The sequence below is a fragment of the Lynx rufus genome, unplaced genomic scaffold (genome assembly GCF_022079265.1).
Source record: "Lynx rufus isolate CCGP_SWC_20201006 ecotype Redwood Valley unplaced genomic scaffold, mLynRuf1.p SCAF_11, whole genome shotgun sequence".
NCBI classification, from domain to species: Eukaryota; Metazoa; Chordata; class Mammalia; order Carnivora; family Felidae; genus Lynx; species Lynx rufus.
The window spans coordinates 42,196,843-42,213,869 of NW_025814825.1; the positions used below are offsets into that span (position 1 = coordinate 42,196,843).

General features: G+C 48.2%; 1 protein-coding gene across 5 annotated transcripts in view; it reads left to right on the forward strand.

The window, feature by feature from the left end:
• SUFU (SUFU negative regulator of hedgehog signaling) overlaps positions 1-17,027 on the forward strand; it is a 125,498-nt gene that overhangs the window by 74,978 nt on the left and 33,493 nt on the right. For 3 of the 5 annotated variants that reach the window (XM_047073370.1, XM_047073372.1, XM_047073374.1), the window contains exons 4-8: positions 5,608-5,750; positions 6,686-6,771; positions 7,048-7,120; positions 10,687-10,843; positions 12,678-12,789. In XM_047073370.1, the coding sequence (XP_046929326.1) occupies positions 5,608-5,750; positions 6,686-6,771; positions 7,048-7,120; positions 10,687-10,843; positions 12,678-12,789 (571 nt within the window). The remainder of the gene's footprint in view (positions 1-5,607; positions 5,751-6,685; positions 6,772-7,047; positions 7,121-10,686; positions 10,844-12,677; positions 12,790-17,027) is intronic. The other 2 variants (XM_047073371.1, XM_047073373.1) reach the window with 1 other exon arrangement.

Sequence of the window (17,027 nt, forward strand, 5' to 3'; positions counted from 1 at the left end):
GAATCGGAAACAGGCTCCAGGCTCTGAGCCATCAGCCCAGAGCCCGACGCGGGGCTCGAACTCACGGACCGCGAGATCGTGACCTGGCTGAAGTCGGACGCTTAACCGACTGCGCCACCCAGGCGCCCCTTAAATTAATTTTTGTTTATGGTGTAAGGAAGAGATCCAACTTGAGTCTTTCATGTGTGGATATCCAGTTGTTCCAGTACCATTTTCTGAAAAGACTGCCTTTCTTATATTGAATTGTCTTGGCACTCTTTTCAAAAATTAATTGGTCATAAATGTGAGGGTTTATTTCTGGACTCTAAATTCTGTTACATTGATCAAATGTCTATCCTTATGCTAGTACCACACTGTCTTGGTAACTGTAGCTTTGTATCAAGTTGTTTTTTTTCTAATTTAATGTAATCTAATTTCTTAAGTTTACATCCAAGTTAGTTAGCATATAGTGCAGCAATGGTTTCAGGGGTAGATTCCTTAATGCCTCTTACCCATTTAGCCCATCCCTCTTCCCACAACCCCTCCAGTAACCCTCTGTTGTTCTCCGTATTTAAGAGTCTCTTATGTTTCGTCCCCTTCCCTTATATTATTTTTGCTTCCCTTCCCTTGTGTTCTTCTGTTCTGTATCTTAAAGTCCTCATATGAGTGAAGTCATATGATATTTGTCTTTCTCTGACTAATTTCACTTAGTATGATACCCTCTATTTCCATCCACGTAGTTGCAAATGGCAAGATTTCATTCTTTTTGATTGCCGAGTAATACTCCATTGTATATATATACCACATCTTCTTTATCCATTCATCCATCAATGGACATTTGGGCTCTTTCCATACTTTGGCTATTGTGGATAGTGCTGCTCTAAGCCTTGGGGTACATGTGTCCCTTCAAAACAGCACACCTGTATCCCTTGGATAAATACCCAGTAGTGCAATTGCTGGGTCGTAGGGTAGTTCTATTTTTAACTTTTTGAGGAACCTCCATACTGTTTTCCAGAGTGGCTGTACAGTTTGCATTCCCACCAGCAGGGCAAAAGAGATCCTCTTTCTCCGCATCCTCACCAACGTCTGTTGTTGCCTGAGTTGTTAATGTAGCCATTCTGACAGGTGTGAGGTGGTATCTCATTGTGGTTTTAATTTGTATTTCCCTTATGATGAGTGATGTTGAGTGCTTTTTCATGTGTCGGTTGGCCATCTGGATGTCTTCTTTGGAGAAGTGTCTGTTCATGGCTTTTGCTCATTTCTTGACTGGATTATTTGTATTTTGGGTGTTGAGTTTGAGAAGTTCTTTATAGATTTTTGTATACTAACCCTTTATCTGATATGTCGTTTGCAAAAAGCTTCTCCCATTCTGTCAGTTGCCTTTTAGTTTTGCTGATTGTTTCCTTCGCTGTGCAGAAGCTTTTTATTTTGATGTGGTCCCAATAGTTCATTTTTGCTTTTGTGTCCCTTGCCTCTGGAGATGTGCCTCTGGAGAAGTTGCTGCCACCAAGATCAAAGAGGTTTTTGCCTGCTCTCTCCTCGAGGATTCTGATGGCTTCCTGTCTCACATTTAGGTCTTTCATCCATTTTGAGTTTATTTTTGCGTATGGTGTAAGAAAGTGGTTGAGGTTCATTTTTCTGCATGTCGCTGTCCAATTTTCCCAGCACCACTTGCTGAAGAGACTGTCTTTATTCCATTGGATATTCTTTCCTGTTTTGTCAAAGATTAGTTGGCCATATATTTGTGGGTCTATTTCTGGGTTCTCTATTCTGTTCCATTGATCTGAATGTCTGTTTTTGTGCCATGTATCAAGTTTTGAAATCAGTAGGATTAAGTCTTCCAACTTTGTCTTTTCCTTCCTTCCTTCCTTCCTTCCTTCCTTCCTTCCTTCCTTCCTTCCCTCCTTCCTTTCTTTTTAAAGATTTTATTTTTTTAAGTTTATTTATTTATTTTGAGACAGAGACAGCACAAGTGGGGGAGGGGCAAAGAGAGAGGGAGAGAGAGAGAGAATCCCAAGCAGACTCCACGCTGCAGCTGTGGAGTCTGACATGGGGCTCAAACCCACATTGGTGAGATCATGACCTGAGCCGAAACCAAGAGTCAGACGCTTAACCAACTGACCCACCCAGGGGCCCCTAAAGATTTTATTTTTAAATAATTGCTACACCCAACGTGGGGCTCAAACTCACAACCCCAAGATCAAGAGTTGCACACTTCACCAACTGAGCCAGCCAGGCACCCCTGTTTGTCTTTTCAAGCTTCTTTTGGCTATTTTGGGTCCCTTGCGTTTTCATATGAATTTTAGGATCACCATGTACATTTCTGTAAAAAAGGCACCTGGCATTTTGATAGTAATTGCATTGAATCTGTAGATCAATTTGGGGAATATTATGGTCAACAATATTAAGTCTCTCTTTCTGTCCATGAATACTGCATTTTTTTCATTTATTTAGGCTTTCTCTAAATCCTTTCAACAGTGTTTTGTAGTTTTCAGAGTACAAGTTTTACACTTCTTTTGTTAAGTTTATTCCTAAGCATTGTTTTCTTTTTGATTCTATTGTAAATGGAAGTTTTCTTAATGTTCATTTATTTTTGAGAGACAGAGAGAGAGAGCACAAGCTGGAGAGGGGTGGAGAAAGAGGGAGACAGAATCCAGAGCAAGCTCCAGGCTCTGAGCTGTCAGCACAGAGCCTGACATGGGGCTCAAACCCACGAACAGCGAGATCATGACCTGAGCCAAAGTCGGATGCTTAACCGACTGAGCTACCCAGGAGCCCCTTAATTTCATTTTCAGATTGTTCACTGCTAATGTACAGAAATACAAGTGATTTTTGTACATTGCTATTGTACCCTGCAACCTTGCTGGACTTGTTTATACTGATAGTTTTTTAGTGGATTCCTTAGGGTTTTCTATGTACAAGATCATGTCATCTGCAAATACATTTTCGTTTCCTTTCCAGTTTACCCAGATTTTTGTTTATTTTTCTTGCCTAGTTGCCCTGGTTAGAACCTCTAGGACAATGTAAAATAGAACTGATAAGAGTAGGCATCTGTGTTCTGTTCCTGATCTTAGAGGAAAATAATTTAGTCCTTACTATCAAATATGATGTTAGCTGTAGGTTTTTTGTAGATGCGCTTTTATAGTTTGAGGAAGTTCCTATCTCTTCCTAGTTTAAGTGTTTTTATCATAAAAGAGTATTGGATTTTGCAAATGCTTCTTCTTTGTCTATTGAGATGATCCTGTGGGGTTATTTTTAATCTTTATTCTATTGATGCAGTGTATTACATTGATTTTCTTATGTTACATTAACCATGTATTTCTGGGATAAATCTCACTTGGTCATTGTATATAACCCTTTTTTTTATGTTGCTATGTTCAGTTTACTACTATTTTGTGGAGGATTTTTATGTCTGTATGAATAAGGGATAATGGTCTATGGCTTTCTTTTTTTGTAATGCCTTTGTCTGGCTTTGGTATCAGGGTAATATTGGTTTTATAGAAAGAATTGGGAAGTGTTACCTCTTCTATTTTTGTTGGAAAAGTTTGTGAAGAATTGGTATCAATTCTTTAAATGTTTGGTAGAATTTGCCAGTGAGGCCATATGGGGTAAGCTTATTGTGGGATAAGCTTTTGAATTAACTAATTCAATCTTTTTTACTTGTTGCCTTGTTTCTAACTTGTAGATCATGCAAGCTGCTTGTAGACACACGTTTCTGTAAAAGGAGAAGGAATCTGGGAAGAGCAGGCACAGCAGGAATTGGGAACATTGAAGGTTTCTAGTTGACTCTGCTTGGAGATGTGTCTTCTCTCCCTTTATCACCCATGTTTCCTAGATGAAGTAGTCTTCCTTCACCCTCATAAATGAATGCTTTTGAGGTTAGGACCAAAAAACTGAGCCTCTTAGGTGGAAAAAGTAGTTGTATAACCACACCTGACACAGGAGGGAATTAGTATTCAGACCGAGACAAGTGAGAGCAGAAGCTCTCTCAGGTTTCCCTGGCTGGTGTGTGTGTGTGTGTGTGTGTGTGTGTGTGTGTACGCACGCGCGCACGTTTTCATGTTCTGCCTTGCCTTAAATATCAATAAAAAATGAAGATTCCCCAGCTGTTAAGGTTCCCAGGTCATAAGTGATAGACCACAATGAACTACCATATAGCCATTTAAAGAATGAGGTAGCAGGTGCCTGGGGGGCTCACTCATTAAGCATCTGACTTTGGCTCAGGTAGGTCATGATCTCACGGTTCATGAGTTTGAGCCCCATATCGGGTGAGCTTGAGCCCCGTTTCAGGTGAACACAAGCCCCGCTTCAGTTAAAAACATGAGCCCTGCTTCAGGTGAGCCCCACTTCTCTCTCTCTCTCTCTCTCTCTCTCTTTCTCTCTCTCTCTCTCCTTCTGCCCCTCCTGGGATTCTCTATCTCTGCCACTCACTCTTGCTCTCTCTCTCTCTCTCTCTCTCAAAAAAAAAAAAAAAAAAAAAAAGAATGAGGTAGCTTTTGGAGTGCCTAGGTGGCTCAGTTGGTTAAGCTTCCGACTCTTGATTTCAGCACAGGTCCTGATCTCATCCCTGAGTCGGGCTCCATGTTGATGGTGCAGAACCTACTTGGGATTCTCTCTCTCTCTCTCTCTCTCTCTCTCTCTCTCTCTCTCTCTCTCAAAATGAATAAACTTAAAACATATTTTAAGAATGAGGTAGCTTATTATGTGCTGATATGAAATGATCCCCCAAGATATATCATTAAGCAAAACATGCAAAACAGTGTGCTGCCATTTGTATTACAAAAATAAATAAATAAAATAAGGGGTGGAGAGAACTGTAGATGCACACAGGCTGGTAAATGCAGAGCACCTTTGGAAGGGTGCCGAACATAAGAGTCAGGGGTCAGGGGTGACTTCATACCACATGGGTGTTTTCTTCTGTGTGGTTATGGTACCATAAACAGTTTTTTGAAGTGATGAGCCTGTGTGAAGTACAGGGGTGAGGCTGTGAGTTGGCCATGTTGGCACATTTCTCCTGGGCACAGTGTCTGTGTTTTCATGGAAACACCTGTCCCTCCAGACTATGCATCTCTGCTGAGGTGTGTGAGGCCCAATTTAGACCTCCATGTACTTGAAGCTTCCAGTGTTCCTCAGAAATCCCTGTATCTGTCTACCTGTGGGAAGCCAGTGACCAATTTCAAAGGCCCTCCACAGTTGTTGGTTCCTTTTAGAACACTTTCAGCAGCACAGAAAAGGATTGGAACCAGGCATGTGTTTTTCCAAGGTAAAGTGCTTTCACTGCCCTCTAGCCTCCCTGAGGATTTCTGGCCAGGTGGTCCCACACTAAAGCACTTTATTCTTTTTGGCAGACCTGATCATGGCTCCCTCCCACCCCAAATAAGTTTTTGGATGTGCCAGGCCAAGTGAGCATCCACGCTAGCAGGCTGTCCTATTCTACTGAAGGCTGGCAGAACTGGCAAGCAGGGACACGTTTGGTTTTGGGGGAATATCCACAATCTTTTCTCCCATATGAGTGAATGCTTCCCCTGGAGGGCTGGGCAGCTTCCCAGCCCAGGCTTCTCAGATACCAGGGTTCCAGGCCTAGATGCGAGGCCTCCAACACTGAGCGTCGCCATGTCTCTCCCACAGAGAACACCTTCTGCAGTGGGGACCACGTGTCTTGGCACAGCCCTTTGGATAACAGTGAGTCAAGAATTCAGCACATGCTGCTGACAGAAGACCCACAGATGCAGCCCGTGCAGACACCCTTTGGGGTAGTTACATTCCTCCAGGTGAGGCGCGGGTCGGACATGGGCTCAAGCCTTCCCTGGGCGAGAAGTCCTAGTAGGACAGAAGGGCTTGGGTAGGGGAGGTGAAGGGAACAGGAGATTTCCTTCGGTCTTCTTGCATTTTCTGTCCCCTCTGATGGTTCGTCAGGTATAGTCGGATGGTCGGATTTAGCCTGCTGAGGTGGGAGAAGGGGGAAAGGTAAGGGGCCATGTGGGGGTGGATGGAGAATGGCTGTAGTTGAGTGGCTAACAGGGTGGGTGTTTGATGAACTAGTAAAGACCCAGACAGCAGTAGGCACAGGACCTCCTAGCAGGAAGGCAGCGTCGGGCTGGCCTTGCCCTCACCCGAAGGGGTGTGCCTCCACTCTGGCTGCACCTGGGCTCACTTGTGGGCATGATGGTGTCTGTGTGAAGGTTCACTTGTTTCCCTTGAGGTTTACATAAAGGCCCAGCCCCTGACGAGGAAGGAAGCTTTTCTGCAAACTTCTGGGGCCCTTTGGTTGTCATTCTGAGCTTGAAGGGTCTCAGAATCTCCTCTGTTTACACTCCCTGTGATCATAGCCCCGGCAGGAACATCTCGCTGAACACCCCCTACTTCCAGGGACGGGCTGAGGACCCAGACTGATTTTTGCCTCTGTAGTCTAGGGCTAGACTTTGTGTCACCCAGACACAAGTCTGGCCCATTATAACGGGGCAAGGGTCAGGCCTTAGTGCCCCATCTGTGAATTCTTCCATCTCCTAGCCAGGCAGCTATTCTCTCCTAGCCAGGAAACCATCCCATTTTGCATAGACCAGCCTCTGACCACAGATCTTGCCTGTGGTCCCCCAACTTGAGTTGACCCTAAAAGAGCCTAGGTGGTGGTTCTTCTGGGGCGGGGGGTGGGGCAGAGGGGGAGTGGTCATTAACACACAACCGCATCTTGTCCCCGGGGTCCCAGATTGTTGGCGTCTGTACCGAGGAGCTCCATGCAGCCCAGCAGTGGAACGGGCAGGGCATCTTGGAGCTGCTGCGGACGGTGCCTGTGTGAGTATACCCCCAGCCTATGAGGTGGGGGCCTGGCTCCCTGGACCTGGGGGTGGGGGTTCCTCCTTAACCCCGTATGTGGGCTTCCCCTTACGTTGCTTTTCAGGCACCGATTTTTCACGTCAGGGATTCCTACCGACTTGCTCCCTGACAGCCCCTGACCTCTAACTGCTCCCCTGTGTTCTGGGCCTAGGGAAGCAAACAGGGCAGTCTGAATCCCCAGACCATCAGCCCCAGGCCCTCAGTTACCATCCTGTCCCCTTTCCTTGTCCACAGCGCTGGCGGCCCCTGGCTGATAACTGACATGCGGAGGGGAGAGACCATATTTGAGATCGATCCACACCTGCAAGTATGTCTTGAGTGAGGAAAACCTTTCTAGCACATTCTGCCTAGGCCTCTTCCAAATAACACTGGCTTTCATGCTGGGAAAATGGAGGAGTTTTATTTGTGAGTGAATAGAAATATGGCATGATTTCAACTTGTTCCTTGAATTCTGCAGAGCACACAGGGAGCAGAGATTTCAGGTCAGGAAACTTGCCTCTGACACGTGTCTTTTTGCATTTAAAAAGGAAGAAAACGGTGGGGGGGGGTGGCAGGGTGCATCCAGGTGGCTCAGTGGGGTAAGCCTCTGACTTCAGCTCAGGTCATGATCTCGCGATTCGGTTCGTGAGTTCGGGCCCCGCGTCAGGCTCTGTGTTGACAGTTTGGAGCCTGGAGCCTGTTTTGGAATCTGTGACTCCCTCTCTCACTGTCCTCTCCCCCGCTCATGCTCTGTCTCTGTCTCTCAAAAAATAAATAAGCATTAAAAAAAAAAAAAAAAGGATGAAAATGGGCACCTAGGTAGCTCAGTCATTTGAGCATCCAACTCTTGATTTCAGCTTAGGTCATGATCCCAGAGTTGTGGGATCAAACCGCGAGTCGGGCTCTTTGCTGGATATGCAGTCTGTTTAAGATTCTCTCCCTCTCTCTCCTTCTGCCCCTCTCCTCCACTCTCTTTCTCTCTCTCTTTCTGTCTCTAACATAAAAAACATTTTTTAAGGATAAAAAAAGGATGAATTTTATTGTATGTAAATCATACATCAGTACACCTGACATAAAAAAAAAAAAAAAGATCAGCAGCAGCTACAGAAAATCAATATTGCTTGCCCAGTATTCTTCCTCCCACTTCCCCTTTCTTAAAAGAATATAGACTGCCCTTCAGGGAACCACCCCTCCACCGCCAGCACCCCATAACCGACGGAGCAGGTGATACTGACCCCATGGCCCAGCTGCAGTGGGAATTCTGATGGGTCTAATGATCGTATTCCCCCCTTTTAGATACATCTTCCCCTTGGGCAGTCAGACTCCAAGCTCCTCCCCTGGGGAGGCTGGCATTCTTTGATGTCTAAAGGAAGTCTGTATACATGCAGCCCTGCAGTTGCCCACTCACTGTGACCCAGCTGTGCAGTGACATCTTTGGTTTCTTAGAAGAAACACTCTTTGCATGCAAGTTAATTTTGAAAACCACCTAGAGCATAACTTCCTTCCTAATGGGCTGCTCATGAAACAGGACAGCAGACAACTAAGAATGTCCCTGGCTTGTGTATGCTTTCTTCTACTTCTCCCCACCAATTGCAGGTCATTGCCGTCTCTGAACCTTTTATGTTTCTGTAAAAATCTGGTAGGCCATGGGCAGGCACTAGGAGCTCCGTGTCCTTCAGGAGGAACGAGAGGTGGCAGGCAGACATACAGCCAGCAGTCCCTGTGGGTTCTTTACTGTAGACCTATGAGTTCTTGGGCAGAAGCCCTCCTCATTCACAGATGATGCTCCTCTATTTTCCTAGTGCCTGTAACACTGAAGTTTTTAAATTGCTGGGAGGATCCTTTGTTATCGCTGCTTTATACTTGGTTTCCCTGTAGCTTCTGCTTATGCAAAAACCAGGAACCATGAAGGTTTGTTTCCCTATGTTTCCCTATGTCATTGTTCGGCAGCCACACTGGGATCCAACATAGGCCACTGTTTAGCCCCTGTCATAAGTGCCAAGTACTAAGAAAGAACTTGGTCCTTTGAACTAGTAGGATAAGCAGCCCGTCCTTCTCTGCATGCCAAGAACAGTTCTCCATCCTAGTCTTGGGGCTCTGCTGAGACCAGCCAACAGGACCCAGAGCACCTACTGGTCTTTGAAAGCAAGCAGGAGGTGTTGGGGGGCTGGCTCAGTGGTAGAGCACACAACTCTTGATCTCAGGGTCATAAGTTCAGGCCTCACATTGGGTGTAGAGTTTACTTAAAAATAAAAAATGAAAATTAAAAAAAAGGGGGAGACCTTGGTAAGAAAGTCCAGCTTTCTCACCTGATTGCCCTGTGCACCAAGGGGAACTCTGCTGTACTCGTTTGTAGCTGTCTGGGGCCTGCTCATAGGCAGTTCATTTTAAAGCTGGTTCCTGTTCCTTTGCTCCAGGCCCTGCTACCAGCCAGCTGTGTGCCTAAAGAAGTCCCTTCTCCGGGTCCTAATTCTTTCTTTTTTTACTTGTAAAGTAAGTGGGCTGAACTAGTTGAGTCAGGAGACCTCCTCAGCTCTTTGCTTAGGTGAGTGTCCTCAGGGCAGCCAATGGAAAGGGAAAAACTCAGACTCTACCCTGAGCAAAGCAGGGCCCACATGCTCCTACCTGGAACATGGAGCTGCTCCTGCCGTTGGCCTCTCCCTGTCTCTGCTCAGAATCCCCTGCTTCGGGGTGCCTGGCTGGCTCTGTCAGTAGAGCATGCAACTCTTGATTTCAGGGTTTCAAGTTCAAGCCCCACGCTGGGTGTTAGAGATTCTTTAAAAATAAAATCTTAAATAAAAAAAAAAAAAGAATCCTGAGCTTCACCTAAGCTGATGGTAGCGCTGGAAAGGAGGCATCAGGGCGGGGCCATCTGCTACTGGTCTCAAGAAATAAGGACCTTTCCTTGTGTTTCCACACATAGCTCCCTGGCTGAGCAGCAGGCTGGTGTGATGCCTGTGGAGCTGCAGGGAGAGGGTCAGGCAGACAGCGGGGTGCAGACTCTTATTGAGGTGCTTTCACTTAGGAGCTTTATTTGGCCCACGTGGCTGTTTATAAGCAATGTTGCTAGAGCCTTCCAGATGACCTTTAATCCAACGCCCAGCATCACAGAACTATGTTTTACCAGAAATCCCAGGGATGTTTGGGTACAGCTCTTCCTTGAGGCTATTTGGAGAGTGTTTGGACTCCACAGTGCCAAGGCCTGCACAAAGGAAGGGCCTCTGGTGGGGTCTGTAGTTGGTCACTGCCCTCCAGGCCCCCATTTCAGTCTAAGACACGGAAAAGAAACTCCATCCAGATCCTTTGCCAAACAAGTTAGTGATGCAGCTAGAGGAAGTCCTGCCCTTCTGTGACGCTTCTGTGGGTGACCACACCCTCTGCTGTTAGAAGAGGAAACTGCAGGTGTGAGGTTGAAGAAGTTGGGCTGAGTCCTGGCCTCTCCCACCTGGCAGGCTTCCGCCCTGTTCTCTGTAGCAGTAACAAGGGGTTTTTCCTGGCTAACCAGGGAGGAGAGGAAGGACTGTACCTTTCCTCAGGGAAATAGTTCCTTTCTCTGCAGCATCAGCTCCATGGGCTGGCATAAGGTGGGCAGAATTAGAGCTCCGAAACAGGTGTGCAGGTCATTTTACTGGAAGGTTGAGCTAGAGGAGAAGCTTCCCTTGGGATTTTCATGCTTCCTGGCTTCCCCTGATCCCTGGTTCCCCTGGAGGAGTCCAGTGGCTGGCAGAGACTGTCATGTGTTAGTAACCAGGGCAGAACAAGATCAGAGATCCTGCTCTTCCAGCACCTATCCTGTGCTCAGCACCTACAAGAATCGTTAAATACCAGAAGGGTGGTGGTGACCCTGGGCCACCGGTTCGCTGAAGGAACTCTGGCTCTTTGGTTCTTTCCAAGCAGGAGAGAGTTGACAAAGGCATCGAGACGGATGGCTCCAACCTGAGTGGCGTCAGTGCCAAATGTGCCTGGGATGACCTGAGCCGGCCCCCTGAGGATGACGAGGACAGCCGGAGCATCTGTATCGGCACGCAGCCACGGCGGCTCTCTGGCAAAGGTAGCTGCTACCACCAAGCCTTCCCCTTCCCCTTGCCCCAGGCCCAGTTTTCGGGCTCTCTAGGACGAGTCTCTAACAACAGCAGCCCATTCAATAGTTCCCTTCCTGGCAGGATCTAAACAGCAAGTGAAGCCTTCCAAAGGGTGGCATGAGGAGAGCTTTATTGGGCCATTGCTCCTGTGTTTCCTGTGTGTATTTCAGATGCACCATGAGCAGTGACCATTGTGTTTTAGATTTGCCCCTTGCAATCTGAGGTCATGGAGGTGAGTGGAAGCCACAGAACAGTTACAGGAAAAGGCCATAGTCCACCCAAGTGCAAAAGAACAAGCATTGGCCACCCACAGAATTGACACAGGGCCCAGCTCTGGCTTGAAAGCCATGCCAGACCCAAGAATCACTATGGCCTCAGGCCCTCCCAGGCCTTAGATGAGAGAGGCCTGAGTGTGAGGCCAGCCCACTAACTTCCCTGCCTCACTGTCCTGCAGATATAGTGTAAGTGGCTGTGTGCCGGGCACCCTGTACCCACTGCCTTCTGAGCAGGGCCTTGGGGAAGGAGGATATGGCTCTCCTGTTAGAAGCTCACCAAGGTGGTCTTGGCAGTAGAAACAGCTGTGGTTCTTAGCAAAGGGCATCCCTACCAAACTGCAAAAGGAAAGCAGGCCTTTACATATACATGTGTTCACAGCTTTTTCTACTTTCTTTCTCGAATTCCTCCACCTTTTCTTATTGTTTGAAGAGTAAGATACCCACAGTCCTGAATAAAATACCTACACATGTGATAGCACAAAAGCACTTCTCTTTCCATAAAGGATAAACTTAAACCCCTGGTGCAAATATCTGACTCCCTTTTGCCTTCTTGCTTGTTCTGTTGGTGTGCTAAACCCATCAGAAGTTCCGAGAGAAAGTCAGCAGTTATTAAAATCATTCAGTTGCTTTTGACGAAAGAGGTAGTATAAGGAGGGATTCATAGTCTTGTCCATAATTTCAATTAGCCAATTTCATGATTGGCTAATTTTTAAAAATTATACAAGTACCTGCATCACTGTAACAAGGCAGACAGTTAGAAAAGTTAGTATTATTACCTCTGTAGTCCACTTTAAGCCCATCCTTGGAGCACTCAGCATTAATTTGCTTTTTTGGATGTGTTTGCAGTTTGCAGAGGTAAGTCTTAGACCAAAATCTCTGTAGGGGACCAGAATAGTGAGCTTCATCCCAAAGATCAGCAAAGCACCTTGCAAAGAAATAGTCCCACCAAGAGATTCCTCTCTCACCCCCTGGCCCTTGGCAGACCCATGGAGAGACAAGGTTCCTGGGCCAAGGTAGGGAGGTGACTTCATCATCCCACTGACCTGGCCCAAGGAGAAGGGTGGCAGGGCCAGATACCATATGACCAACCAGAACCCAGAAACTATATAAGAGTTCATTCATGGCAAGACACTTGCAGCCCTTAGTGGCACCCATTACAGTGGGAAGCATCCCTAAGTGATCTTGGGCACTGGCAAAGACCTTGTTAGTCACTGTCTGGGGCTATGTTAAGGGTAAACCTAGGGCTTGTGGCCCAGGAAGGGGAAGGACAGTGAAAAGCCCTGTCTTGGAAGGTGCCCTTCTGAAGTCTGAAGGTCACCCCCTGTTGTCTTCTACAAGAATGGCACTCTTCAGACCAGAAGTTTCTTGAGAGCATGGTGCCTCATCTGCCCTGTGTGCTCGTACTGCTCTCACTCAGCTCTAGGGTGGGCTCATGGGCTTCACAGGGCCTTTCCCCAGCATGTCTGCAGAGCCAGGTTCTGAGTGGGATGTTAGGAGCCCATGAGGCAGCTTAGTGGTGTTGTTGCAGACACGGAGCAGATCCGGGAGACCTTGAGGAGAGGACTTGAGATCAACAGCAAACCTGTCCTTCCGCCAATCAACCCTCAGCGGCAGAACGGCTTCACCCACGACCGGGCCCCGTAAGTTCCTTGCCCACAGAGGGGGCTAGTACAGCTTCCTGAAAGCAGTGTTCCAGGGCTGGTACAAGTGGGGGGAAGTTTTGTTCTGAAGGGTCTGTCCCTGGGGCTTGCATGAGAGAGAACAATGCCCATAGCCCTTGTTGGATGGGCCCAGGGTCTCTGGGGCACACAGATCTGTGGGTCATAAAAGGGCCTCAGAGGGAACCTAGCGGACCAGAAATATAAACATCAGTAAATATTTACATGGGCTGTGTGAGCAGACGGGAGGCCAAGTTGGGGCAAAATCCCAGCCTTGTGGGAGCCCATTGTGCTGAGCACGACTCCCCTCCTTATCTCGGCCTCGGCCAGAGTTGCCCTTCCTTCCTTCCTGGAGCCTGGTCTCCGGCTGATAGCTGCAGCCCCAGGGGCCTCCCTGTCTGGCCAGCCCCATAGTGGATGCCTGCTGCTGAGGCCCTTTTTCCTGCCTCCCTTCCATGAGGCCCAGGGAAGGGAAGGGAAGTCCTTTGCAGGCCTCTGCTGCCTGTCGTGGGGCCCCAATAGCCCTTGGGAGAGACTGTGGCCACCCCTACAGGTCAGATCCTCTTCCTGCTGACCTCTCTTCCTCTGATAGGTGATAAGTGGTAGGCAGGGCTGGAGCTGGGCACCCCCTTCTGCCCTTTGAATCAGGGAAGCTGTAGGGAATAGATGCTGGCAAGGGCTGCCTGGGAGCTGGCAGCCCAGAGCAGAAACCTTGCCTGCCAGGGAGGAAGTTGCTGCACCCTGGGCTAAAAGGGAAGCACAGAACTCCTGCAAGACCAGGGTGATCTATCCTTCTTCTGAGAAGTCTTTATTACATGCTTGCTGTGTGGCAAGCTCAGGGCCCAGAGGGCCACCTAGGATATAGGCTCTTCCTTTGGGGGTGCGTGAACTGAAGTTGGTGTGAGTCTGGGTGTAGATGCAGTTAGTTAGAAATAGCTACCTCTTTGAATTCTAGCTCCATCTGCTCATCCATGATCCCCAGAAGTGGTAGTGATCTACTAGTCTACAGAAAAGACAAGTCAGCATGATCTGGAATAGTCAGGGAGGGCTTCTTGGAGGAGGAAGAACATGAGACGGACCCTGAAGGTGCCCTAGAACTTTCAAGCAGGAGAAGGAGCTGACGTGGATGGAACAGGGGAGGCCTGGCTGGTTAAAGTCAAAGCTTCAACCTGGGAGCAGATTGTGGAGGAGGGAGGGCTGGTTACTCTGGCTGCCCAAGATGGCTCACCTGGTGAATCTGCCGTCGAGAAGCCAGGCGGGTTGAACTTTTTGGCAAGAGCCTGGAGAAGCCTCCACTGCCACCTCCGAGCAGCTTTCAACTCCAGCCAGTGGGTTTCTCCAGCCATCTGCTTTGAAGTAGCTGGCGTGAGGCACCATGATCTTCCCCTGGCAGCAGCAGATGGCCAGGCTGAGGCGTGGGGCATCTGGAAGCTCTCCACCTACGAGTCTGGACCCTGTCCCAGGGCCATGCTCCTTCCCATGCCCTGAGCTTGGCTTCTCCTTCTAGGCCCCGTTGGCACTGGCGGGGAGGCCGGGAGGTACTTGAAGGCTTAAAGGCTTAAGCATATTGCCTATAACTTGTAGACTGTCTCAGTTCAGATGGCCTTGTCAACTCTGGAAGGTCCAGGTTTCTGGGAAGAAGGGCAGGGGCTCCTGCAGAGACACACCCCACTTGCCCCTCTTATATTTGTACAACAGGCTTGAAATCTCGCTCCCCGTCCTGGGCATATGTCCAGCTGCTGCACTTCTACACGTTGTGGGGACCCAAGGATTCAGGGTTCCCGGATGCATACATACAGCCCAGACTCAGCCCACCCCTGACTGGGCAGAGGGGCATTGGATCTGGTCCAAGGGCTATCTGTAGATGGGTGGAAATAGATCAGGGGTGCTGGCCCTTTGGGGTCATTTCCCTTCCCTGCAGCTCAAGTGCCCAGTCAGGTCTCCAAAGTGCTGGAATCTGCAGCCTGGAGGGAATCAGAACGTCTCTTCTGAGGGTCTCGGTACTAGTTACCAATTTGTTAGCAATTGGTTGAGAAATGGTTCTTCCTGCTTTGCCAAGAACCTTTTCCAACACACTCTTCAAGTGTCTCGAGGCTCTAGCTCGCTGTTATCTCACGATCGATGATGATAGACTCAGTTTAGATCAGCAAGCACGATTGTAATATCTATGCTGCCCACTCTGGGACCTGACCCCGTTTCAGATAAACCACATGGATGCGACTGAGAAAGCCGGCCCAAAATGTGCTGGCACTAGTGTTTGCTCCTCTCCCTGTGGGGGAACAACCAGCGTGGGCCTTATTGTGTGTGCATGTCTGATTTTCCTTTAGTCAGGCTTTCTAGGCCGGGGCGCGCTGGTTCCACATGGGTCTGGGTATGGTCTGAGAAGGCTACGGTTCAGAAGAGCCGATGGAGCCTGGGCATTAGTGTGAACTCTGGCCCACTTGAGGGGGGCGTCGAGCCCTTGCTCTTTTCACACCCCAAAAACAGCTGACGTCTCCATAGTGACTACTGTGTGCCAAGTAATGTTCCAAGTGCTTTATGCCACATGAGCTTAATTTATTCTGAGTCACTTTGTGAAGTAGATAATCTTATTATCCCCCTTTTATAGGTGAGGAAACTGAGGTACAAAGAGGCTAGTAAGTAACTTGTCCAAGGTTAGAAAAGGGTGGAGCTTAGGGCAGTCTTCCCTACTTGTGACCTTCCTTACCCCATTCTCAGGGACCGCATGAGGGACACACAAGGCTGAGGTACTAGTGACCCTCATTGGGCGACCTCATCTAACTAGTTGGAGCAGGACTAGGAACCTCTCACATGACACTGAGGACAAGACTAAGTCCCATGGTAGAAGCTTACTATGCTTATTTAACTCTAGGGAGGACATGTGGTCAGTTCGATGCTTCCAAATCCCAGAGATAACGAGCTGTATCATATTTGGCTCGTTTATACCAGAATTACTTTTTGACACAAAGCCTAGTTTTCTTTATGTTCAGAAGCAAAACCAACCCTATCTCTCTGTCCCCTCTACCACCTCAGGGCTAGGGGATTTCTTTCTTCCTTTCTTTCTTTTGACCTTACTTCCTGCTTCCCAGAAAGGCAGGCCCCTCTGGGTAACCTGCTCCTCTCCCACTTGCGCTTGCCAGCCCTCCTCCCACCGCCTTCCTGGAAGGAGAGTCCTTGGCCCCTTTTGGGGCTTCTTTCAGGGTTTCACAACCCTTGCATTCCAGCCGTGAAATTTGTATCTGGCTTTTCCCAAGATGATCAGTTGAGAAAAGCCTCCTTCGGCTCACTGGCGCCTCCCTTCCCACTGCCCTCCCCGGGTGAGTTTGGGAAGCATGGGAAGCAACTCCTTTTGGCCATTGAGAGCCTGGCTTAAGGACTGTGCCTGCCGGCAGTGGTAGGGACCTGAGGGGGAAAAGAGGCCCCGGGCTTCTTCTCTGTCTGAGGTTGCCTAGACTGTTCTGTGGAGTTTGGACTTTGCTCCCTAGCCTCTCGCAGGGACTCAGAGGATGTGTGTGGTCAGGTGCACTGGGTGGGGAGCTTTGCATTTTCATAAACTTCTCTGATGCTGGGAACCTGCAGCAGTGTTCCAGGACCTCCCCCTCTCTCTGCCAGGGTCTCACTTGACTGAGGTTGGAGGACCTTTACAAAGCTCTCTGGGTCGCATACCCTCCCACAGAAGGGCAGGGCTCATGCGTGTGTGTACATATGTGTTGGCAGGGGAAGGTTCCTGACTGTGAGAAAACCACTTTGTAGTTGAGGCATCTTTAAAAAGCAAACTAACCATCATTTCTGAGCCAAGTTTCTCAGTCTTCTGGGATCATGCCAGCGGCTTTTAAGGCTTTTTTTTTTTTTTTTTTTTTTGCTTTTTTGCCTTAATTTCCTGAAGAATTAAGGTTTTTAGCATGAATTCTCTGGTTGTGACAGTCTCCACTGCACAACCCCCCAACACACACACGCGTGCACATATATTTCTCCCCACTTTTATGAGTGTCTCTGCTCCCATCTGTTTGCCTTTTGGACGGAGTGACTTTGCTGCCTCTGTTCCCATCTTGAATAGCTTATAACCTGGCCAGGGAGTCATCCTTTAGAGAAACTTGTGTTTTGTTTTGCTCACCCTATGAGGTCTGTGATGATTCACTAGGAGAAGAAAATATCTAGTTTGCATCTAGTGAATTGGGTGAAGGAAGGTGAGTTTCTGTCCGGGAAAACAGCTGGGCCAT